Source organism: Danio rerio, chromosome 5 (genome assembly GCF_049306965.1).
Source record: "Danio rerio strain Tuebingen ecotype United States chromosome 5, GRCz12tu, whole genome shotgun sequence".
Classification (NCBI taxonomy): Eukaryota; Metazoa; Chordata; class Actinopteri; order Cypriniformes; family Danionidae; genus Danio; species Danio rerio.
In genome coordinates, this window is record NC_133180.1 from 45700001 (window position 1) to 45727084 (window position 27084).

Here is a 27084-nt window from a genome sequence, read left to right on the forward strand (position 1 = left end):
TATATATATATATATATATATATATATATTGACTAATGGTAAAGATGATTCATAGTAACCGGTTGATTCTGTGTTATTAGATTTCCCGGTTATCTGACAATAACATACCCTGGAATTGACCAATCAGAATCAAGTATTTCAGAGATCTGCGAAAAAGAGTGTATAAACACTATCTGCCAATCTTGGATCAATAAGTTACATCATGCCAATGAGTGCACATTCAAGAGTAAATTTATAAGTGAACTTGTTTGAAATTCCGAATAGATTATAACCTAGAAAGCATGCAAAGTGTCAGTATCACCAGATTATATTATGATCCTGAAAACCTTTAAGACATGCGAGCCAAAAAACAAAACAAAACAAAAAAACACAACATATCATGTTATAAATCCTAAGCAGACTCACCTTTCCTTTTGGACTCTTTTCATTGGCAGGATACATGAATATGCCACCATAGGCGAGTGTACGATGTATATCAGAGACCATCGACCCAACATACCTGGCACCATAAGGGGCACTGCCATCCTGTAAGACAGTCACATTTATTCAAATAAGATTTCAGGATTTATATAAACAAAAACTACCTATTAGTGCTTTCAACTGTAAAATTGAATGTACAGTAATTAAATGAACTGGAAAATTTTTAATGCACCACATGCAGTGTTCGGTACTTAAAAGTAACAGAAACAGATTACTAATTACATTATTACAATTATATTTACTTACTAATTTCTTTATCTGAAAATGAACTTAGTTACTCAAAAATCAATAACTACTTGAATAAACTTGAATAATGCAATAATTTATTACTTAAACAAAAAAATCTACATGAATCTCAAAAATTCAATTCTTGATTGTTAAAAATTGAGTCAAATTGAACCTTTTAGGTTTGTTCTAATAACATTTATTTTTACTTAATCTACATACAGTATGTAGCAAAACAAAAACAAAGTAATAACATCATATTTCATACATATTGTATATTGGCATACATTTCAGTTTTTTCTTAAGCAGGTACAGTTGTAGGACAAATAACGTTTAGTTGAAAAATTGAAAGAGTTAATATGAAAAATATCTAAATAATAAACATTATATATGAATTTTAATTAGTTATAATATTATATATTATAATTAGTCTAAAGTTACAATTACTCGTCATATTTTAATTCATTAATTTCTTAAGCAGTTTCTTTCATCTGCAGTTGTCTTGATAATAAATAATAAATGTACTTTTGTAGAAAAATATAATAATTTAGAAAATAACACATTACTCTGCTCTTCTGAATAGATTTATAGTTATATTTATATATACAGTGCTCAGCATAATTGAGTACACCCAATCCCAATTTATCAGTGAATGTAGGTAATGTATTTTGGTTCCAAACAGGTTTATTAAACAGATTTATTTATTGAAATAATATTTTAGTCACCAAACATATTTAGAAATAGAAAGATAAAACCATTAAATTCAAGCAAAATAAAATGCAAAAAAAAAAAAAATAATAATAATAAAAAATAAATTCAGTCTACAAAGTTTCAATAAAGTTTTTCAATTTTTTTGGTTCTCTTGATTTTTCTTCTTTTATTATTTATTATTATTTTTCTATAACATAAATTTGGCTGTACTCATTTTTTGACCACTATCGTAAGTTTTTTTGTTAGATAAACTCCAGATTTGCCTTCAATATTGACTAATCTAATGTGCATGAAACAATATAATATTGTATAGCTTCCTATTAAAAATTTGAATGTAAATGATAGATTTGTGAGGGGTGTATATGCCGAGCACTGTACCTGTTGAATTCATCAATATTTAAGGTAAGCATATTATAAGTAACTGTTATTAAATTACCTACAAATTTAAAAGTAATCCCTTACTTAATCCCTTTCCACCTTTTCTGTGGAAAAATAATTGAAATCCAGCAACTAGTTGACACTGATCAAAGGCAAATAACCTAAAACATAAATGACAAGTGCTTCAATACAAGAGAACTGGAAAACAGGAAGTCCTGTAAGAAGTTCCAGGAAACTGAAACCCAGCTGGACAGACAAAACCACACATCTGTCATCAAATGTTATACTCTTTCCTTTAGAAAGACACAAGCAGCAAAAAAAAAAGTGTACATGTTGCTTTGATTTTTTTTTTTTGATTTGTACTAAACAGCAATATGTTCCCTCAACCACAATACGCAAACAAATCAATCATTTGTGAGGTCAGACATCTCAGATTTCTAAGAAATCTCCATATCCTACAGAAAACGTGCCCAAGTTGATAACACAATGTATGATTAGCAAGTTTCCGATTGCGCCATGCACTATTTTATCTTTAGACGAGCTCTTCGTGTGTTTACTTTGTCCTTCTTATCACCATCAGACTGCTTATGATCACCTGAAAACCAACAAACAAAATCATATGTTCCTGGGAAGACAATATCTCACATCTATTAGCTAAAAAAAAGCGATTAGCTTTAATAATTAACCAACTGACCCTTAAAAAGAAATCATCCTCAGCATATTTTGCACTGATTTAGCAGAGTAACATGAATCAGTAACACATGCTAAGTCTTCTGAGTTCTGGCTTTTTTTTTCAGGTCAGGAAGTTGGTCATCACACATTTCCAGCATGTAGCGTGTGTAAAAAAAATCAGCTGATTCCGAATCCAGTCATGCTAGATTCTGACTGTCAGCAAAGCATTATACAGACTCTACTTTGCTTAAAAACAAGTGATCTTCAAGCTTGCTAAGCAACAATCCTTGTTCTGTCGCAACATGTTGTGAACATGTGAGATCATATGATGTGGTGCACGGCTAATCACCACGTGCTCTTGGCGGATTTAGATATTTTTGAGGTGTATTGTGATCATATAGTCAGATTAAGTGTCAAACGATTCTAGATAAGACTGCCAAAATAACATAAACCGACTTTATTTGGTTGGCCTCTGTGCAGAACTGACCTCTGGGTTTTTCTTGTGCTTTAAATAGTCATTGACCGCAGGCTCGAAGTATTTAGCGTAGCCCTCGTTGATACTGTACGTCTTCCCCTTTTTCTTGATTTTCACATTTCTGTCCGTCAGAATGAACTCTCCAATTGCCTGAAAAATAGGAACATTAGAATTAGTGTCACACACTGACACACTACTGCTCTACTCTGTGTTGTAATAAAAGTGAGTAACCAAATTAAAATAGTTCAGTGAAGACGGATCAAAACTAGATCACTACAGCCACAATTGTTTACTTTTAATAAAATAATGGATTAATTATAGTGTCTAATTAAAATATGGGGCGTCATGGTGGCGTAGTGGGCATTACAATAGCCTTACAGCAAGAAGGTTGCTGGTTTGAGCTCTTGCTGGGTCAGTTGGCATTTTTTTGTTGAGTTCTCCCTGTGTTTGTGTGGGTTTCCTTCACAGTCCATAGACATGCGGTACAGGTGAATTCAATAAATTAAATTGGCTGTAGTGTATGAGTGTGAAAGAGTGTGTATGGGTGTTTCTCAGTGTTAAGTTGCAGCTGGAAGGGCATCCGCTGTGTAAAACAAATGATGGATAAGTTAGCGGTTTATTCTGCTGTGACAACCCCAGAATAATAAAGGGACTAAGCTAAAGGAAAATGAATGAATGAACGAACGAACGAACGAACGAACGAATGAATGAATGAATGAATTGAAATATTGTGGAATAGTAATTTTTAGCTTTCATATATTGATACTTTACACATTTATGAGTTTTAAAACAAAGGAAAATGAGCATTATTTTTGTCTATTGTAATAATATTATGTTAAAATGGCTGTTTAAGCAAATAAGTGCACATGACAATATGCTCAACATTTTTTTGGAATAATGTTTCATTGCTTTAAAGACTTTAAAAATATATTCTCTGTCCTATAAATATGTGATTTTGGGTTATTATGTCAAAGATTGCTCATTAAATGATGCCGTTGTTCACTATAATCATTTTATGTACATTTCACATTCATGAATGCAAGTTCACAGAACTAGAAAAAGAGATTCTAATGTATATTTCAATTCAATTCATGTTTATTTCCACAGCGCTTTCTCAATGTAGATTGTGTCAAAGCAGCTTAACATAGAAGTTGTAGTAAATTGAAACTGTGTCAATCCAGATTAAGATTTTTAGAGGTATAGTTCAGTTTAGTTCAGTTTTGTGTGGTTTAATTTTCATTTTAAAATCTGATGTCTAAAACCTAAACGTAAAAAAAGCAATTACATGATTGTACCTCTACCTTTTTATTATGATATATAGTATATATGAAGAGTTCAGATGCAAAAACCTCTAAATGCCGTCAGAAATTTCCATTAAAAATGAAAACTTTTCTCTGCCTCCTTTGTTTATGTTGAGATATTTCACAAGGCCAGGAAAAAGACGTTTTTTGCCATAAAAGTGGTATTATTAAACATACACACAGGAGCCTGATAAAAATGCTCATTTTAGAGGAACATTTTAGACAGCATTTACAGGTTTTTGCATTTAAACTCTTCATTTATATATTTCTCATGCTTAATCTTGCTAAGGCATGTAAAATACCTTTGTTATATAATGAAGTATTGACAGTACTTGATAGTTCTTGTTCAACGCATTTAAAAAACAACACATTTTTCTTAGTCACATTAGTGCAATTCTCACTACACTATTTACATGTGCACAACAGTTAATGCATTTCTCAAAACAATTAGTCATTTGTGCACATCAGAGTAGCAGTTTCTCATTCCTTCCAACAAATTGCAAAGGCTTTTAGACGCATTCAATTGCTTTCATTTAACTCTCTGCTGTTTTATAACATTATGATTTGCTTATGTCATGTCAGTCAAAATTAACTCAACTTGTGAATGCTGAATTTTTAATCCATATAAAACTAACAGTCCTCGTTTTATTACTTGAGTCATTACATACAAAAAGTTGAACTAGTTGTCAAAATCTGTCAAGCTAATTTTATCAAAAATTTTATTTTATTTCCTGAAAATGTCCTCTAAATTGAACAATTTGATGAATGATTTACAGAGCTACAGTGTGTGTTGTAGGTTCAGTTCCAGTATGTACTGCAATATTGTTTACAGTTGTGCACAGCTCTACCCAAAGGAAGTTGAAGTTTGTTGTAAATAAGGGTGCATATATTATTTTGCACAATGCTGTGAATAAATAAGAATTACAAAAAGCAAATGCAATAAAAATGTGAAACATACATATTCAGTGTCTTGTACTCGCATACCTCACTAAATGCAGTGCTGTCTAACTTTACTGTAGTTTTCAAATTGCTGAGCGAATAGTATATAGTGCTGTCTTGAGCATTTTCAGGACGTGTCACCAAACTCTGACTTTTTTGCATTGAAAAAAATGACCAGAATAAACTGTCATAATGAAAACATGACAATGTCATTTGACTATCTTGTTCATAAACAATGGTGTCAGGACTTTTTATCTTGCTGACACTGACACTTTTATTGACATCAATACTTGCTTTTGAATGAGCTATCCATTTTGAGCAATTTAAACGCTTTTGCAGGTTATCAACTAGGATTTGCAGTTTGCACTAATTGTTTTGAGAAATGCAATAACTGCTGTGCAAATGTAAATCGTGTTGTGAGAAATGCACCAAATTGACTGAGAAAAACTGTAAACCAAATTATACACAACAATCAGACAAACCCACCTAGCGGACATTTTTGTTACTGCAGATTTGCAAGAGGTCACTTTTTGTTAGTGAGAAAACAAAAAACAAAAACATGACAAAAAATTAAATAAGCTAATATGATTTAGCAGTTTAATGCACTTTGTTTTAAATTTGTATTGGTATAATTGTCACATTAAGCTCTTGACCAGCAAATACTACAACTCTTCAAATCTACAGTACTGCGTGTTGTAAGCGAATATAAAAAGGCTAAAAAGAGGAATCAAAACTAATTCACTGCAGCCACATAATATTCAAGTCTTTCATTAGAAATTGAAAAAAGAAGTGTCCCCTTGAAGTATCCCTTAATGTAAAAAAAAATGAAAATCTACAAATGTCAAACCACAGACAGAAGTGAAAGAACTCTTACTAATGGTGTATAAGAGTAGAGAAAGTTTTGTTTGTTTACTACATATCTGTTTTTAGTTTTAAAACAATATTTTGTTTGGCAGCTGTGTACTTTGCTCATATGGCCATGAATAAACTGTAAATGATTCACTTCCATCATCCGGTGTTTCTTCAGTGAAATGGTTCCTGTAATACTGTGATCATAAAACGCTGACCTCAGAACTGCCTAGATACTGAACTATTAATTTCCATTAGAACAAACTAGATTCCTTTTAATGTATTTAGTTGTCATTTTTTGTCGATAATTTTTATTCAAATTCTTTGTAACTATGCTTAAAGAGATAAAACCATTTGGAAAAAAATCAGGTCATTTTAGACTTGTGTGGAGTAACATTAGGTGTCAAATACTTTTGGTTAAATTATCATCAAGTTAGAATACTAGTTTTTGTGTGGCTTTGTTAGACAAAAATATGTAGGTTTCATACATTTGCAAAGTTTTCAACAATCATGAGGTAGGTATTAGGGTATTTAATTTAATCTCCATGCATTCCAGTGGGATTAATACTGGTAATACTTAGATATTCTTATATGCTTCAAACAAATTCATAAAATATTTCAATAACAGATAGATAGATAGATAGATAGATAGATAGATAGATAGATAGATAGATAGATAGATAGATAGATAGATGGATAGATGGATGGATGGATGGATGGATGGATGGATGGATGGATGGATTCATTGATTCATTGATTTGTTTTAGATGTAATGGTGTATACTTACTGGATCCAGCATGAAGAAGTTGACTCCAGCTCCTGTACTGAGAGCCACCAGTGTGGCACTGCCGTAAAGAGCGTAACCCGCACACACGATCTGATTCCCAGGCTGCAGAGCATCCTTTTCTGACGGTTCTCCATCTGAGATCTCAAGCAGGACAAAAAACAAGATGAGCCACTAAAGCTAAAGATAAACACAAGTAAAATTTCCCTACAGTATATTATATAGTATTAATATTTTTTTTTTACGTACGTTACATTAAAGCAACACCTAACTTACATACTGTGATAGTTTTCACCTTTATAAGCTTAGCACAAAAACAAAATAGTTATTTTGACGATTATCAATCAAATGCTAAAATGTTAAAGCAAATAAAACTGCAGGCATCAAAATGCAAACAACATAACACCACCACCTAGCGTACATTTTTGTTACTACAGTTTTTCCTGAGCTAACTACTGTGTTAAAGCAATAGTTCACCCAAAATTAAAATTTACTCACTGTTTACTCTCTCTAAATGATTTGAAAGATTTGTAAGTTAATTTAGTTCTTTAAACGCAAAAACAAAAGAAGATATTTTGAAGAAATAGGTAACTATTGACATACATTTTATGAAAAAATCATATGGAAGCCAATTACAGGTTTTAAGCTTCATTCAAAATGTGTTTGTTTCTGTTTAACAGAAGAAAGTCAAACAGGTTTAGTTCAAGTAATAAGTGAGAAAATGGTGCCAGCATTTTCAGTTTTGGGTGAACCATCCCCTTAAATGAAAAAAAAAAATACAAAAACCTCATAAAAGTTAAGCTATAAAAAACTATCAGGATCAGCTCCGCAATTGATATTAGTTGGAGTTCAGTGTATTCAATAACATAAAATTAAAAGTTAAGTTAAATAGATTGCTTAGCCAATATTTGTCATCAGTCACGGCCAAATGCAGTCAGCTATACCTCGTCAATCTGCATGAGAAAGTAGCACAAGAACATCAAATCAATCCATCTCAAACACAACATGACAAAAAAACTAAATACAGTTCTGCTACATTCTTATTTTATTAAAAATCCATTTGCTTATAGTTTTCTTGCATGCAAAAGAAATGACACAACATGCACATGCATCACCAAACGGTCAGCAGATACAGGACAGGCACTCACTCTTTTGTAGATGGCAAAGATGGTCCCAATGGGGGCCAAACAGTCGATGTTGGAGGAGCCATCCAGGGGATCAAAGCACACTATATACTTGCCCTACGAAAAACAGCAGCGAGTATTTACTGTAATGAATGACCTCTAAAAAAAATAGCAGGGGGGTGTTAGCATTTAGCTCACTCCCTAACGAAAATCAGCCATGGTTTATTAAAAGTTTAGTAACCATGTTCTTTGTATTTTTGATTATCATATTACATAACCTCATAACTTCACATTATGTTTTTATTATTATTTTGTGGTAATAGTGTTGTAATAACTAGTAAAATTGTACACAAAAAAAAAGTTGATTCAAACTTCAGGACACTTTTAGGTTTACTCAACTTAACTAAAGTCAAGTGTAGGGATTGGGTTGAAAGTTGAGTCAACTCAAAATATCCTTAAGTTTATTGCCTTAAAATTTTAAGTTAATTTTAAGTTGCGTCAACTGTGGGGGGTTTACAGTGTGTAGCCCACTGTCATTGACAAAGATAAAATAAATCATTCATTAGAAATTAGTTATTAAAACCATTTAAAGTGTGTTTAAATAATACATTATACACTTAAAAAAATGGCAGGTCCACACAACTCCGCAATGTTGTCCAAACACAAATCAATTAGCCTAATATTTGCCCTTTTTATTATTATTATTTTTACAAATTTAAGTGGACTGAACATAATTAAGAAGTCTGTTGATTTAACTCATTTTAAATAAGTAGTTTGAACAAGCAGCAAAAATAAATGTTAGTGTATATACGGGGTGATAAATAATGATAATGATAACCCTTTCTCTTCAACAGTGAGTAAAAGTGCATAAACATGACTTACTCGTTTTTCCGCAGGCGTGTAAATGGCGTCTTTGTTTTCTTCTGAAACCATCAAACATGTGCCGTAGGAGGCCTGCAGCAAATTGATGATCAAATCATTAGAAAGCACATCCAGCTTCTTCTGCTCGTCGCCTGTGACATTCACCTGTCCGGCGATGCCTTGACTGTGTGCAGGGAAATCAGAACAAACTGATGTTTAAAAAAAAAAAAAAATCAATTCAGATAGCAAAACAGTAATAAAGTTCCTTGCCTTTCTCAATTTTTTTAAAGGTGCAATAATTATTAGCAACTTCTGGAAAATTTACTTTATTTAGTTTTTATTAGTTATTAGAGTTTACATTTTATTTTAAAGTATTTGTGTTAGATTGACTGTAATAACAGAAAACATAGCATACATAATTGCATGCAACTAACTCAAAGCCAAAATCTACCTTAAAATCTAACCATAAATATGAATTGATCGATAAACTTCACTCAGTCAACAGTAAAATAAAACTGAAGTATTTTCAGCAGTGTATATATGTATATTTATATATTCATTCATTACTTATAATGAATAGGGCTTAGTCCCTTTATTAATCAGGGGTTGCCACAGTGGAATGAACCACCAACTTATCCAGCATATGTTTTACATAGTGGATGCCCTTCCAGCTGCAACCCATCTCTGGGAAACATCCACACACACTCATTCACACTCATACACTACGGACAATTTAGCTTACCCTATTCATCTATACCACATGTTTTTGGACTGTGGGGGAAACCGAAGCACCCAGAGGAAACCCAGAGGAAACATGCAGGGAGAACATGCAAACTCCACACAGAAACACCAACTGACCCAGCCGAGGCCCGAACTAGCGAGCTTTTTGCTGTGAGGTGACAGCAATACCTACTGCGCCACCGTGTCGCCTTTGTATATTTAATCTGTTTTGTACAAAAAAACCTTGGTTTTGGTTATTTTAGTATTAAAATAAATGAAAATGACAAATATTTTCTTTGCAATTTGCTGAAATAAAACAATATGTTTTAATATACTTGACACCAAAAAAAGTAAAAATAAAAGTAATTTTTTTAACAAATTAAATAAAAAATTATTATTGTTGTTGTGATGGTGGTTTATTCAGCGGTGACAACCCCTGACAAATAAGTGAATTAACCAAAGAAAAATGAATGAATAAATGAATGTATTATTGTAAAAAAAATCTGAGATTGTCTGGAATTGCCAATTATAATTATACTTGTTTTAGTAAAATGTAACTTTATTTTATTCTATTTACCACTGATGACATTTCTTTAAAATTTCAAACATAAACTTTGTCATTTAAAGCTTTTTTATTGATCTATTTATTTTTTTGCACAAAATATGCCATTTTTAAGACACTTATCCTTCTACCAACTTCAGAAATCAGTATTTTGTGAAATAGTTTTCAATCACAAAAAATCACATTAAAAAAAAGATATCAATCAGGAAATTGTAATAATTACTATATCAAAATAATAACAGTATAAGCTACATAGGTATAGTGTGTGTACTACACCTGTAATTTCCAAATTACTGTACTTCACACTTTCCACACATTCATTTGATCATTGGCTAAAACTAAACTTTCACTAACATCTATGCTTCATACAGTGAAATCATGTAGACATATTAGCAACACAAAATACAAAAAATAAAAGTTTACTGAAGGAAACTTACAGGTTGACTATTCCAGCTTTGCGGACCGCAGATGAAATGGCTTTAATTGCGGTCAACAAGGAGTTGATGAGCTGTGTGAGTTCACCGGTGGCCCCTTTCGCCTGGCGGCCGGTCTCCATCACAAACCGCGTCAGGGTCCAGACATCCACATCAAACACAGACTGATCCGACATCCTCACAGCCTCCGAGAGTGCAACCAGCTCTAAAGACAGACACTAAACTAACAGCAGAGCCTCCAGCCAGTCCAGTCTTACATACACAGTGAGTGGACGAAGGCCAGAGTTATATTTGTAAAGCAGATCGAGTGACAGTAGTGAAGTCTGAAGGCTAGTAGAGGCAGAGCTCCATTTATAAAGCACGTTCACTGGCCCTCAGATAATTATTTATGCTCACTGTTGACACATGACATATACTCAGAGGCTAGGAGAGCACGGGTCGTGAAGCTTTGTTTATGACAATCACCTACTGGATGTCTGGTAAATGTATCTCATTAATAGACGTGCATTTATTTATATGTAAACGTGTCCACATAACTCAAAATCTAACCTGGAACTGTGACTAAACACATTTGCTGGAAAAGGATACGCAGCATGCATTATATTTGATTCACAGCGCAGAAAAGTGCAATTAACATGCTTTCAGAGAGCTTAATTTAAATGGTAATCCTCAACAAGCAGTGTTTATCACTATAAGTCAAGCAGTGGTATATAGTAGATGACGTTCTTCTGATTCAACAGATTTGGCAGGATGGCAGATGTATTTTCAAACAAGCTGCCTGCTTTAAATGTTGGTGCGACAGTGCCCAAAATAATAAACCCATTAGGATCAGAACCATCCATTTCAATAAGAGCAGAAAAGCTTTGGAGAGAACATTGAACACCAGCAAGTCATTTCTATACTCAATCTGCACATAATTCATTCTGAACTGCAAATAGAATTGTTTTTTACTTTAAATGAGAGTTTATAAATTGTATAGAGACATACATGCACATATTTTGACCAAGGTCGTGTAGAGCAACACCTCAAAATGTGTCTCAAATGTCATCTGGGCCCTGTGCGCCTACTGGCCTTTACAGAAAAGGTCATCGGCTCTTCATTTGGTTGCTTGAACTTGTTGTACAGTGTGTAGTGTATTTATTATGTTGATGTAGGAATGCATTGATATGGCAAAAAGAAAAGTGGCATATTCATTCTTTATATGGATGTGCTTTAAATGGCGTACCGAAATGCATCATGTATTCATGTTATTCAGAGTATTTCATGAAAAGGATTCTAAGATCTCTGATGAGTTTGAAAACCAGAATTCAAAACATCCACATATTTTAAAGCTGCCATAGATTGAAAATCTGCTAGAGCTTTGGCATATCTGAATAAAAAGAGTTCGGTAGATGGAAATGGCATGCCTATAGGCTCAAACACTATTATATTCTTGTTTTCATGTAAATACAGTGAATGTAAAATCCTGGTAGAAAAAAACAGGCCAATTGGAACGAAACATCAGCTCTGATGATCCACATAGGCTGAGCTTTATTGGCCACGATGCTTTCTAGTGAGATTACAATAATAACACTACCATATTCTCCCCATCCTCTCTTTTCTGAAGTTCAGCATGTATACGCTTGTTAAGTGTGACGTCACCCGAAGTGGCTTCCGGGTACAAATGCTCTATCTAAGTGTATGGGGAGACTCAACAAATGGTAATAATAAATATTTGCAAAGCAATGTAATTCTTTCGGAAATCACGATTGCAATATATATATATTCATTCATTCATTCATGCATTCATTTTCTTGTCGGCTTATTCCCTTTATTAATCCGGGGACGCGGAAATGAACCATCAACTTATCCAGTACGTTTTTATGCAGCAGATGCCCTTCCAGCCGCAACCCATCTCTGGTAAACATCCATACACACTCATTCACACTCGTACACTACGGACAATTTAGCTTACCCAATTCACCTGTACCGCATGTCTTTGGACTGTGGGGGAAACCGGAGCACCCAGAGGAAACCCACGTGAACACAGGGAGAACATGCAAACTTTTTTTATGAATTGTTAAAATATTGGTGTCTGTGATGCAGCAAGTCCAGAGACTGATGTGTACACCATGATTTTATATAAAATTGACTTTTATGTGTTAAATGACTGAAAAAGGCAGCATGGTGGCGCAGTGGGTAGCACAATCGCCTCACAGCAAGAAGGTTGCTGGTTCAAGCCCCAGCTGGGTCAGTTGGCATTTCTGTGTGGAGTTTGCATTTTTTCTTAAGTTTGCGTGGGTGCTCTGGTTTCCCCCACAAATTACAGAGATATGTGGTACAGGTGAATTGGGTAATCTAAATTGTCTGTAGTGTATGTGTGTGAACAAGTGTGTATGAATGTTTCCCAGTGATGGGTTGCAGCTGGAAAGGCATCCTCTGCCTAAAACATATGCTGCATAAGTTTGTTCATTCCGCTGTGGCGACCCCTGATTAATAAAGGGACTAAACTGAAAAGAAAATAAATGACTAAAAAATGATCATAAACAAATAATTGTTTCAATTCAAATCAGCGGCTTGGACACGGAAACAGTATTTCATATGTCACCACTTAACAAGTGGATGATACTTATTATGTATGCTTAGTCTTATTTTGAAATGGGTTTTAAGCAAGAGTAAACTGTTCTGTAAAGCAGGCAATCATGCATGACCACAGAGTCATAATGCATCAGAACCCAAAATGTAGAGTGTTCAGATTGTAAATGTATTCAGTGCCACCCCAAAGAGGCATAAGGTCTGTCAAAATGTATCTTTTGTTATTTTAACATTCTCACCGTATTTTTTTAAAGTGAAAGGACGCCAGTAATCTTTAAAAAGTCAAATTTTTATGCAGATGTTGATACTAAATGTTGCCTGTGTTTTCAGATAAATTAAAAACTAAAAATAACTGTAAAATACATCTCAGCTGGCCCCTTGTCAAATAAAATAATAACAGAATAATAATAATTATTTTGCCTTTATTTCATTCAAAAAAAAAAAAAAACTGGACTAGGTTACTCTCCTTATAGCTAAAGTAAATCTTTTTATCAATTCAGTTAAATAGATTAACAATGACTTCTAGCCATTTAACAAGCATCTAAATTAGTTCAGATATTTTTTTTAAAACTAAATTATGATTATTTTGCACATGTATTACAAAGTATATCACAGTGTGGGTGTCAGGCACTGATATGAGCTGCTATAGGATGAGAGTAGAGCTTATTAATATTCACAAACCTTCCAAATATGGTCAAAACCAACCGTAACATATTAAAGCCAATTGGGCTGGAGTTGTACCTGTAAAACCATTTCTGAAGAAGTTTTGCACTCACCTAAGCCACATACCTACAAAGAACAATTTAACATGCTGTACCAATGCATTCTATAGCACATTTAATATAGTGTCCCGATGTCACAACATTGTTTTTTTTTTTTTTAATTACACTACAAGTTATGTTGTTCACTGAACAAGCTAATAAACCGCTTACCTCAGCTACACTGTAATCAATTATTTAGAATTCATTGTTTCTCTCTTGTATTTGATTTAGCAGCCAAAATCTTGCACTTTTCTTCAGCATGGACGCACTGTGAAAGCCAATAAGGTAACTCAAACCATTTGAGGAAACCGATTGCTACAAACCATTTGAGTTCAAAAACTAATCTATACTGTGTATAGTACTGTGAACTTCATCCATTTAAAGTTGAAGTAATGAGATATTTAATTTACCTGTTACCTTTCAACACTGAGTTCAAAACTCTTTTCAAATGAGTAGTGAATTTTGAGTTAACTACACTCCTTTCATTTGATAAACTTGACTGTTGGGTTTTACCGTGTGTTTTATTGCATAAATAAAACTGTTATTGTTCTTGACACACAAACATCACTTGTTTTGCCAAGATCTTTATTCACAGCTTCCTTCAACAGGGTAAAATTAAGGCAAAATTGATTATTTGGTCTGCAGTGACAGAAACAAGATCTTCAATGTAAATCTTTCTCATGAACTTGCTTCTGTGTTTTTGGCCATGAACCATTTCAGCTGCCAATGATGATCACAGAGATGGTTTAATGTAGAAAATAGTCCTGGTGTCAAGTTTTCTGCTAAAAACTATCACCACTTTAAGTCCACATCCTTTAAAACACCTCATATTTTACTGTGGAGGTACAGTATAAAAAATTGTAAAAAAAAAAATTGGTTTTAGGGTTATTATCTCATAATACATAATAGAGGTATTTTGAATGTAAGAATGGCATTTTGGCATCTTATTCTGGAGTGTCAAGTGTTTCACTTTTTTTTTTAGAAGTCTTTGATTGTGATGTTGTACATTCTGACTACTGATCTTCATTTGTGGTGTTTCTGGAAGATGGAGATGTACTCTTGGACGTCATCAGGGGATCCCATCACCACCGGCACCCGCTGATGGATGTTCTCCGGCTGGATGTCCAGAATGTTGGTGGTGCCTGTGGTGGCCATTCCTCCGGCCTGCTCCATGATGAAGGCCATGGGGTTGCACTCATACAGCAGTCTGAGCTGAAGAATACAAAGTTTTTAACCAGTCTTCACTCACTACATTCATTCAGAAACATTTACAGCTCACTCTTAAAAATCAAAGGTGCCATGAAGAACCCAAAAAGAGGTTTTCACAGTGATGGCATACAAGAAACTTTTTTGTGGGACATTCTGGAAAAAAAAATATTTTATAGTATGAAGATCCAGGAAAAGTACCTATGAATGTTAAAAGTTCTTAGAACCATCAATGCCACTTAAGAACCTTTATTTTAAAGTGATAGTCACCCAAAACTGAAAATGAACACATTATTTGATGTAATGATCTGTGTGGATGGGGATTGCTTTGACAACATTAATCTAGGTATGTGAAACATTTTGAAAACACAGAAAAAATGTGTTTTTGTAAAAAATTGGCATTTCAAGCCCGTAGCCAGCCTGGTGAAAGGGGTGGTTCTTATTTTTCTCAAAAAGTGGACTTTCTGCAGTTATTTGATAATTTAATTATGAAGTTTACATACTGCGTTTTAGCGACATTTTAGGCACTATTTTTGCTAGATTAGTTAGTCAGATGGTCATAATTTTTGATGTAGTAAAAACATTTTCTAAAGATTTAGAATAAAAAATATGAAAAATAGGCTACTTATATTTAAATACAAATTCATTACATCATATATCACAAGGGGATGGGAAGCTGTTAAAGTTTTAAATAAAAAACTGTAGCTTTTTGTCAATTATTAGGCAAATAACAAACTGGCCAGCTCATTCAACTTTCCTCAGTCAGAATTTGGGCATTTGAATAATAAAAAAATAATAATCATGATAATAATGTAAAGCTTTATGATTTTTCTAGCTTCTCTTGTAAAAAGTACATTTAATAATTCATGTATAACATCAATAGCCTAATAAGTATTTTAAGTAACTTTAATATGGGCCATCTTTGGTGCTTTACATTTTATTGGTCATTTTTTTCTTCTTTCTAGAATAAGGTTTCCAAGATTTAGAATAAAACTTACTAAAAAGTTTTCTCTATTTAACAACCATACAGTGAAAGTAGACTTTACTTGCAGATCTTACTTTAGGTCTTAAAGCCTTTTCGATGGGTTATTTTGTTCATTTATGATGCCATAACAGTCAAAATAAGACAAAAGAGCTCATGCATGGGACAAATACTTTGTCAGTGGGGGGTGAGGGTGTTTTTAAAGTACCATTATTTAATTAATACTTAAAATTCTAAAATAAAACTTTAAATATTAATGTATATATATATATATATATATATATATATATATATATATATATATATATATATATATATATATATATATATATATATATATAATTATTTTTTTAATTATTAAAATAAAAAAATGTTAGAAACATGCCTTGACAACATTCCTATCCTTTCCTATACAAAATTGTGAAACTTTTTGAAATGTGACTTTTTGAAAACAGAAAAATATATATTCATAGTACATTATTGTCTTTTAAAAGCACTGTAATGTAAAAAGTACTCAATATTTCAATATAAACCCTAAAAAATCTACATGAATGCATTTATACAAGTTATTTTGAAAAATGGAACATGTAACTTTTGGCTTTCATAGTGGGACAAAAAAAAAATACTACGAACGTCAAAGCTTACCAGTTTCCAACATTTTTCAAATCAACTTCTTTATTGTTAAACAGAAAAAAAGAAACTGGTAAAATTTAGAACTACTTGCGGCAAATATTGAGTGCATTAACATTTTTGTAAACTATATTGAAGAGTCTTCATTTTATTAGCATTTGGGTGCTACAGCTCCATCTGCAGGAGTTTTGAGACAAGGCAGACACAAGTAAACTTTAGATCTATTAAAATTGTTATTGTACAGCAATATCAAGGCAAAAGGTGTTTACACAAGTATAAATAAGGTAACATATCCTACTTCAGCTCTCAACTTCAAGCCTGAGCAAACACTGACACACCTCTAAAAGCAATGAAAGCAACTGGAGCAAAGATCATGTGGAATTTTCATGCTTTCTTTTCATTTACCCCTAGATACTATAGCAAATATATGCATGTCTTTAGATGAATTAAGCAATGTATTACACACACTGCAAAATATGGTCTTAAATAGTGGAGTGTGTGATGAATTACATCCTATTTATTTAGCTTTTCAATAGAAACTTTAGAAGAAATTCATAGGATGACTGAGGAGACGTTTACTTGATGCCAACAGACAAAAACAGCTTTTTTGAAAAGGTTTTAGAAAATCATATTCCATATTTTCCACATTTTAATGTAAACCACCTAAAATCTGAAGTTTTGAAGCATATATATTAAAATTATATTATATAAAAAAATAAGTGTAAGTGGGAGGTATGGCATTGTAGGTGTAATTGTAGTGTATTAAAAAGTAACATCATCAGATACTGACTTGACATGCACAATACAGCATTTTTATTTGATTTAACGGATCTGTGTGAATGGGGATTGCTTTTATGTGGTACAGTAGGTTGTACTGTATACTCTTGGTTTACATATGTGAAACTTTTTGAAAACACAATGAAAAATGTATTAAAGTATATTATATAATTGTATTTTATAATATATTTTAGTATATTGTTGTGGTTTAAAGCACCATAATGCACCATATTGTAAAAAATAAGTGAAAGATTCTAAATTTCTAAATAAAACTTTAAAAAATAAAAGATTTTATTGGAAGAATCCTGCTAAATAAATAGTAGGTCTACTGAGGTGCACTGTTTTGCCCACCACAATTTAAATTACAGAGCTTTTATCATAAAAGTAAGCACCTAAATAACATTTTTATAAAGGCTAAACAAATTATGAGGAGATTTAGAGCAACAAAATACTATTTATGCAATTTTTTATGCAAGTAGCCTGCTGTACTATTGTGAAAATATAATTTATTTATATATAACTATAATGCCATTTCATCCAGTTTGATCAGATAAGTAAAACTGAGATGTGTGTGTGTGTGTGTGTTATATGGGCCAATATAAGCCTTATATATAAATAATAATTATAATAATAATAACAATTTAAAAAACCTTGACACACTTTCTTGGCATGTTTAGTCCAGATTAACATGTTTAAGTGAAACATAAATTCAGTTTAGTTGTGATAACAATGACAAACACGGCTGCCCAAAATCTGTGGAAAATCTGTGGCAATTTAGGAAAATCACAAGTGTCTGAATTGTGTGTTGTTTTCTTGATTTTGAGTTAAATTCCTGTAGGGACTGGGTGGCACTCTGTAATTTGTTGAATGGCAGTTTAAAACAAATATTTACTCAGCATTTGATGCATTGATGTCAGTGTAAGCAGTGTAAGTCATGTGAATGTCAACAGTGTTTAGCCAAAGCAGATGAAGTACCTTTCCTTTGGGGCTTTTCACATTTGCAGGGTAAAGGAAGATTCCTCCGTAAACCAGCGTCCGATGCACGTCTGCCACCATTGAGCCTACATAACGGGCTCCATAGGGCGCACTGCCATCCTGAACACAGTTAAATCCTTATGGTATTAGTGTCCTCTTTTTTATTTTAATATTGAATTTGCTATAAAGCAATTGTTATATCAATGTATACTGAACCTCTGGAAACTTTTTCTTCTGCAGGTACTGTGTGACAGCAGGGTCAAAATAAAGGGCATAACCTTCATTCAGACTGTAGATCTTCCCTTTCTTCTTAATCTTCACATCTCTGTCCACCAGAATGAACTCGCCAATAGCCTGACATTTAAATCAACAGATAATAAAATGTTATAAACTCAATTGTAAATCTATGTTTTTATAATTTATGTTGAAGTAAATCGTTATTTTTAATTATAAACAAACTAGCAATGACAAACAGTCTAGGTTCATTAGAAATACATGCTTCAGCCTTTTAGAGATACATAAAATACGTCGCTATGGGTACGTTTCATATGGCAAATCCACTAAAGGGTGCATTAAAAAATTGTAATGCTGAAATACGTTACTCAGTGTACAATTTGTTGTACGTTTCAGATACACATGCTTCTTCTTCACGTCTACAAGAAGGTAGCGCATGTCATACAAATCAGCAAATCTAAACCAACAGTATTTTCAAAAGCAAACATAAGACACATGTCCACAGCAACCTTCATTTTTTACATTGCTTTAATCTCTTTTTGTGCTTCACCAGACTCAAACCTGTACAAAGTGAGCTACTGAGCAAACTAACCACACCTGAAACATTGTCAATATGTAGATACAAAAGTAATGCAAACATATTTGATTACAGATCATAGACACTGTTAACTTGTTTTGTGGTATTCATTCGTTTTGTGCAAAAAAACTGCATAAAAATAATAATTTATATGTCAAAAATATGTCGCTGTAAATATCATTAGTGTGAAAAGGAGCAAAATTTGTTGGTGTCATACTACCCTGCAGTGTTCATTTTACCAAGAAATGTAATTATTAGGCCCCCTGAATTTGTATACCCCCTGTTTATTTTTTCCCCCAATTTCTGGTTAATGGTGAGAAGATTATTTCAACACATTTCTAAACATAATTTTAATAACTCATCTCTAATTACTGATTTATTTTATCTTTGCCGTGATGACAATAAATAATATTTGACTAGATATTTTTAGGACGCTTCTATACCACTTAAAGTGACATTTAAAGGCTTAACTAGGGTAATTAGGTTAACTAGGCAGGTTAGGGTAATTAGGCAAGTTATTGTATAATGAGGGTTTGTTCTGTAGACTATCGAAAAATATATAGCTTAAAGGGGCTAATAATTTTGTCCTTAAAATGGTTGTTTAAAAAATTAAAAACTGCTTTTATTCTAGCTGAAATAAATCACATAAGACTTTCTCCAGAAGGAAAAATATGATCAGACATACTGTGAAAATTTTCCTGCTCTGTTAAACATCATTTGGAAAAAACTTTAAAAAATAAAATAAAATTCCGGGGGGTTGGGGGGAGGGAGGGGGATAGTTCTTAATTCTTATTACTTCAACTATATATTTAAGTACATTTTTGCAGTTTCACAAAAATGTAGGTTGACACATATTTCTATTTTTCTAAAATGCCTGCATTTTCTCACAACATATACAAATAGCTCAGAACACAACAGAAAGGTTTCAAGGAGACGGAAATAGACCCAACTATTTAGGTTTCGGTTATCTAGGCCAGGGGTTCCCAAACTTTTCAGGCCGTGACCCCCAAAATGACAATGCCAGTGAGTCGCGACCCCCAATATACTCTGAGGTGGTTATAAATACAGAAACCTTGCATGCAATGGCGCACACACACCAATGGACCCTAGTCCATTCAGTCTTCTTTTAATTTTTTTTATGTATGAGAGCTGGAAATGGGCCACAAAGTTTAACCGTGAGTTCAACCAAAGTTATTGCTGTGTCTTTAATACAATGTAATTACCCCAGGGGTTGCAATCTAATAGAAGTAGTACCTATAAGCTACTATAGTAACTATATATGGTATAAACGACTATTTTTTTTTCTCTTCAGAAGGTTATGGATAAAATATGGTAATTCTTATGGTTTAATAAAAATAAATAGATTTTTGGAAACCACCAGGCGACCCCCTTTCATTGTCCAGCGACCCCCTCGGGGGGTCCCGACCCCCACTTTGAGAACCATTGATCTAGGCTAATATTAAACAAAAGACAATAGAATCGGGATGTTAAAATAAACTAAAAAAACTCAGCTTTCAAAGATCATCTACAACTTCACTGAGCAATAATCACTCCACAATAAGCAAATCCCAGCCCAGCCCATCACATTTTTGGGTCCCCTTGAAACATTTCTGTTGTGTTATTTGTGTAATGTATTGTGAGAAAATGCAGCGTGTTTTCTTAATGTTTTGCCTCGAGAGGATTTGCAACACGTGTTGTCAAACGGATGAAGATCTTTCCTTAATTTGCTGGTGTTTTTTTTTTTTTTTTGTTTTTGTAATTGAATGTATTTTCTTAAATTGCAGCATGTTAAGCTCTCTTGGCCACCGTAATTTATGCTATTTTCACCTCTTTATGGTCATGGACACCGTTTGAGATGTGCTAATGATTACCACAGGGGGAAAAAACATTGAAAAAGGTAAACAAGTTTGTAGAAACAAAAATGTAGATTTCAGCAGGCAACAGGATAACAATGGAGTCTGCACAACACCACACCTAAAAACCTTCATTTGCTTTTTTGTTTGACTGAATAAACAGTAACAACGCCAGTAATAACAGTGACTCACTGCTAAAAAAATCCCATAACTAATTATTGTGCAAGTTATGGTGAGTAAAACTGACTCACTGGATCTAACATGAAGCAGTTCACCCCCTGACCGGTGGAGAGGACAATCATGGTGGCACTGCCATACAGTGCATATCCAGCAGCCACTATATTCCTGCCAGGCTGCAGTGCATCTTTTTCTGACGGCTCGCTGTCAGTGCACTGAAAACACAGACATCAGATTAAAGAGCATTTAGGGAATCCACACTAACTGTACACCAGCAGATTCATTTAGTATATTCACTCTCTCATACCTTCCTGTAGATGGCAAAGATGGTCCCGATTGATGCAAGGCAGTCAATGTTGGATGAACCATCAAGAGGGTCAAAGCAAACCACATATTTACCCTTGAACACACGAATGACAATTTGGTTCATTAAATATCAGCATTGTCATTATGAGACATTTAATGATTAATGATAATGTTGTTCTGTTACTGTATTTAAGGACATCTGACCTTTCCAAACCTTGCTCCACCAGACTCCTTACTCAATAAACACTCATTTGTAAAACTTTATGTGATAGGGCTGAGCGATTTGGCCTAAAATCAAAATCTCAATTAATTGAACATTATAACTTCAATGATTCATTTTGTTTTCGGCTTAGTCCCTTTATTAATCCAGGGTCGCCACAGCGAAAAGAACCGGCAACTTATCTAGCACGTTTTTACGCAGTGGATGTCCTTCCAGCTGCAGCGCCTCTCTGGGAAAACATTTTAACTGGATTACGATTACTGAACGATTATTTAGTTTATTTAATAATAATAATAATAATAATTATTATTATTTTGCCCTCTTAGTTCATGGACATGCTTGGAACAGCAAATAGTCTCACTTATTACAAGTGAGTGATTTTTGAATGTAGGGTGCATTACTTAAAATAGTTGAAGGAAACACACATTATTTACTATCTATGATTATTTATTGAACATCAACTTTGAACAACTGAATTTAAAACACACTTTGCCTAAAACCAACAGTCACTTTTTCTTATAAAAAGTGAAAATAAATATGAAAAATATATATTTTCCATGTTGGGAATGAAAATAAGCAGTATCTCTTCTAAATGTAGTGCAAAGTAAGGCTCAAGAATTGGTACATTGATTGTCCTACTTGACCAGAGATCAGATGTGGCTGCAGACATATAAATCAGCCTCAGCCTTTAACAGAGCAGGGTTACGTCACTCCACACTCGGTAGGGAAAGTAATTGAAAAATTGATAAAATTCCTGATTAAATTAGATTAGATTAGGTTTTGAATGATGATTTTGATTACTTTTCGATTAATTGCAGCCCTATTTTTGAGACCACAGAACCAGTCTTTTTGTTGCACTGGTATACTTTTGGCAATTTGGTCAAAATTGTCCATTTTTCTTTTATGCCAAAAATCATTATAATATTAAGTAAAGATGTTACATGTAAAATTGTGTAAAATTCTTGCCATAAATATATCAAAAGTTTTTTTCATTATGAATATGTATTGATGAGAACTTAATTTTGGACAACTTTAAAAGCAATTTTCTCACTATTGTTTTTCAACCATCCGATACAAGATTTTCAACTAGTTTTATCCCAGCCAAATATTGTCCTATCATAAAAAAACATGCTTCTGTGAAAATATTATTTATTCAATGCTCAGATAATGCTAAAATCTCAATTCCAAAAAAAAAAAATGACACTCATGACTTGTGGGTTAAGGTCACATTTAGAGGTGTCCCATTTTGGTGTCTGCATTAAATAAAATAACGACATATCTGAAAATAAAATACAATAAAAATACAGACTTGACTTAAACTTATAAATGGATACAACTATTTAATTGCGAGACATTGTTTGTGATGGAAAATAAAATTAAACAAAACAAAATTTAAAAAAAGGTCACAGTATATTTTTATAGTCCATTTGTTGATTTAAGTTACAGTGCATCTACATGCAAACTAATTCTCATTAGATTATAACTGTTAGGTTGGAGTTAGGGTTATTGTTAGTGTAAGCTGACAGAGAGGGGTCTGGATGCAGACCTGGTGCAGTGCAATCTGAGCCGCATCCAATGCTTTTTATTGGGCTAAACCTAACCCCACCCCTAACCCTAACAGTCACAGTGATGTCACTCGCTCCATTGAGTGCATTGTGTCTGACATTGTATAGTTGAGTGATGCAATTTCAGCTTGCATCATAAAGGCTGCATCCAGATACTATTGAGCTGACATGTACTTGCAAAGTTTCTTATAGTGAGTTAAATGTCAGTTAAAGGAGCAGTATCAACGGATATTAAGCAGACAGTCTACTAATACTCAAATGTACCATCAAAATAAAGTGTTACCAAATAAAATAAAATTAAATAGAAAATAAATAAATAAAATGAATACTTGTCTAAAACTTTCAGATGGGAAATAGTAACATTGATTTTTTTGTGGATTTTTAAATATAGTTTTGACTATGTTAAATTATTTACATACTATGAAACAACCAGGACTTGAACTAAAATTCCTTCAAAGCCCATGTTTTCCACCCTAAAATATTCTTTTTTTTTCAACATAATACATGATACATCTATGACATAACATAATAGCATGATACATGTGACTCATCAATGGCCTGAATTTTACATATTACATGAGCCTTGATCTCTGTCTAGCTGCTGAAATCAGTTGGAGTCACATGACCAGGTCTACAGGCTGTGCACAGGAAAGTCAAGTCTATCTGGAAACATTCTTGAAAGTCATTAGTTAACTTCTGACAAGTACTTAAAAAATAGTGATGTTAAAATAAAAAATTAAAAACTGATCTTGCTTCAAGGGTTTAGAAGTTAACATAATAGTTCTAAAGCATGTAAAGAGTCCTTACCCGTCTATCTGGCTCTACAACGATTGCAGTGTCATGTTCTTCAGTAACCAGAACACATGATGTGAATGAGGATTTGATCATGTTTATGACCAGGTCATTGGAAAGGATGTCCAGCTTTTTAACCTGGTCACCCGTCACATTGGTACTTCCAGCAATCCCATACCTGCCAGCAATCATTAGATGAATCAAATAAGAATGTTATATAAAAGCAATATCCAACTTATAGAGCAACTGTTTGCATAAATGAAAATAAAATTTGTGATGTAACTGTTTCATTTATAAAGGTCTAAAAGTACATTTTTTGTTAGTTCAAGCAACATTTCCAAACACTAATGCCATTAATAAAAAGAAGGGAAAAAAAGAAAATTCAGAAATTAAGAAATTTGATTGCACACAAATGTAAACAAGCTATGCAGTTATTTTCAGGATGTGCAATTAAACACAAAAACACAACAAAAATAATCCATTTGATTAATTTACTTTATATTTTATTTAGCAATTTTCCTTATACAGTTTTCATAACATTATGAGACTATTTGGAACTTAAAAATTACAAATAATTTCACATGAATTATGCATTAAAAGTGTTTTTGTGCTAAAATCATAATAATATCATTAAAGGCCACATAACATATCATATTAGGGCTGTTAAAACATTAAACTTCCTGAGAGACTTATTTGTCAGAAAAATAAACAAGTACAGAGAAAGGAAACATCCAAAGGTTTCAATATTGTTATGCAATATTTCAGCATTGTTTAATAGTATTGTATATTATTCATTGTTTATCTATTTATGCAATTAAATTAATACTTAATTTAAATAAAGGTTTTACTTCAAGTTTTATGTCAGTTTAATGTAAATAAAAATAATTTTGAGGTAAAATACAGTTTTGTAGGATGTCTTCGTTACTTTAACTTTTAATTTTAAAAATAATTTCATTCAGCACATTTTACTTTCTTTTTATTTCATGTTTTATGTCAGTTTGAGATATACATTAAAGCCTATTTTAACACTTTATTTTTAAATGCTGCCATAATGCAAAACGTGTTTCTAGTGTTTTTTGTTTTGTTTTTGCAACTTAATGGAGTCCCCATTCAAAGGTGAGCGTAAGAAAGACCAAAGTCCATTTCGAGATCTTCAGAAATACTTACAGATGCGCGATGCCCGCTTTCCTGACGGCGCTGGATATGGCTTTGACAGCCGTGCACATCGCGTTCAGAAGTGTTGTCAGCTCGCCCGTGCCTTTAGCTTTTCTGCCCTCTTCAAGCAGAAATCTGGTCAAAGTCACAACATTAGTGTCGAAGGAACCCCGGTCTGACATGCTTGTAGATTTTGCTGTTTAACAAAAACTCGCTATTGTATTAATAAAATGTGTGAATCGTGCAAAACTTTCTTTAGCGAAAACAAAAAATAGGAAGGCGGAAATGTTGGTGGAAAGGGGAGTACAGAGAGCTAAACCAATGAGAGCCGCAGAGGTGTGACTGACTGACTGATGCGTGCAAGTTTCAAAACAATGATGCATTGTGAAGGCGGGGGTGTGGATGAAAGACCCCTCATGCCTGATCTCTGCTGTGTCATCATGAACATGAACCGACCCAGAGAGAGAGAGAGAGAAAGAGAGAGAGAGAGAGAGAGAGAGAGCCCAGATGACGTGGCTATTCAGCACATAAACATATCTGTAGGGCCCAATGTTTCTCATCAAAAAGTTTGTTTGCCTTTTGAATAATCTCTTTTTCCTCTTGACAGAGTTTCCTGTCACTGACTAGGCTGGCTTTTAGAGAGGTTTAAGGCACTTTCTGACCTGTTTTCTTTGGTTGTTTTGTTCTCAAGCTAAATATCAATGTAAAGCAGAGTAGTTCCCATCACACACCAAACACAAGAGATTCAACAATTACTGAGTTATAGGCCTACTTCAGGAATATATAGGCAAAGCATTTCACCAATGTGTGTGTGTGTGTGTGTGTGCGTGCGTGCGTGCGTGTGTGCGCGCGCGTGTGTTCAGGATTTTGTGTATTCTGGTTCCATACTAAACTACCTACAGTAACCACTAGAGGTCAGCCCAGATCAAGTGTTTTCAACCTTCGACTTTTTATACATTTTAACACTAACTGCATTTGTAACATACATATATTTTCATTATTTACTATATATTAGTAAAAGCGTCATAGATCATCATCAGTTAGAAATAATTATTTTGAAAATGTACATAATATGCAGTTTGTATTTTAAATTTGTACATTGAAATGAAATAATCTAATTTCTAATAATTAAACTGGTTAAATAAAGAACAATAAAATTCAAAGCTGAACAAAGCACCAATCAATAAATAGGTGCTTTGATAAATGTCCACTTTGCAACAAGCAGGATGTTTGTTTGTTTATTTGTTTGTTTGTTTTTGTGAAGAGTTACTAGTTCTGCATAACCTTTTACAAACACCTACATTGCTGATGTTTGACTTTGAAATCCCTTCCTGATAATAGCTTATGCTGTATATGCGGTCTCATCATGTACAATTTAATTCTAGAAACTGTTCTGGAGAAGGCTGCATGGTGGCGCAGTGGGTGGCATGTTCGCCTTACAGCAAGAAGGTCGCTGGTTCGGCTGCCTTTCTGTGTGGAGTTTGCATGTTCTCTCTGTGTTCGCGTGGGTTTTCTCTGGGTGCAGATTTCCCTCACAAAGCCAAAAACATTTGGTATAGGTGAACTGGGTAGGCTAAAATTGTCCATAGTGTATGTGTGTGAATGAGTGTGTATGGATGTTTTCCAGTGATGGGTTGCAGCTGGAAGGGCATATGCTGTTTAAAAAAAATTGCTGGATAAGTTGGTGATTCATTCCACTGTGGTGACCCCTGATTAATAAAGGGACTAAGCCTAAAAGAAAATGAATGAATGTTCTGGTGTATTTAGTATTCTGTGAACACATCC

The 27084-nt window shown here is 33.4% G+C and overlaps 2 protein-coding genes across 3 annotated transcripts in view; both read right to left on the reverse strand.

Annotated features, from left to right (window-relative positions):
- The window catches only part of fbp2 (fructose-1,6-bisphosphatase 2), a 14702-nt gene extending 3962 nt beyond the window's left edge, over positions 1-10740 (reverse strand). The window contains 6 exon segments of the mRNA NM_001004008.1: positions 406-525; positions 2954-3091; positions 6818-6958; positions 7963-8055; positions 8821-8983; positions 10519-10740. Of these exon segments, the coding sequence (NP_001004008.1) occupies positions 406-525; positions 2954-3091; positions 6818-6958; positions 7963-8055; positions 8821-8983; positions 10519-10691 (828 nt within the window). The 5' untranslated portion in view covers positions 10692-10740.
- Positions 10741-14414: 3674 nt separating this feature from the next.
- Positions 14415-25643, reverse strand: fbp1a (fructose-1,6-bisphosphatase 1a). Of its 2 annotated transcripts, NM_199942.2 has the most exon segments (8): positions 14415-14724; positions 14781-15062; positions 18421-18540; positions 18637-18774; positions 21336-21476; positions 21569-21661; positions 24160-24322; positions 25312-25643. In NM_199942.2, coding segments are annotated over 7 exon segments (1014 nt in total). In that variant the 5' UTR covers positions 25482-25643; the 3' UTR covers positions 14415-14724; positions 14781-14873.
- Positions 25644-27084: the final 1441 nt, after the last annotated feature.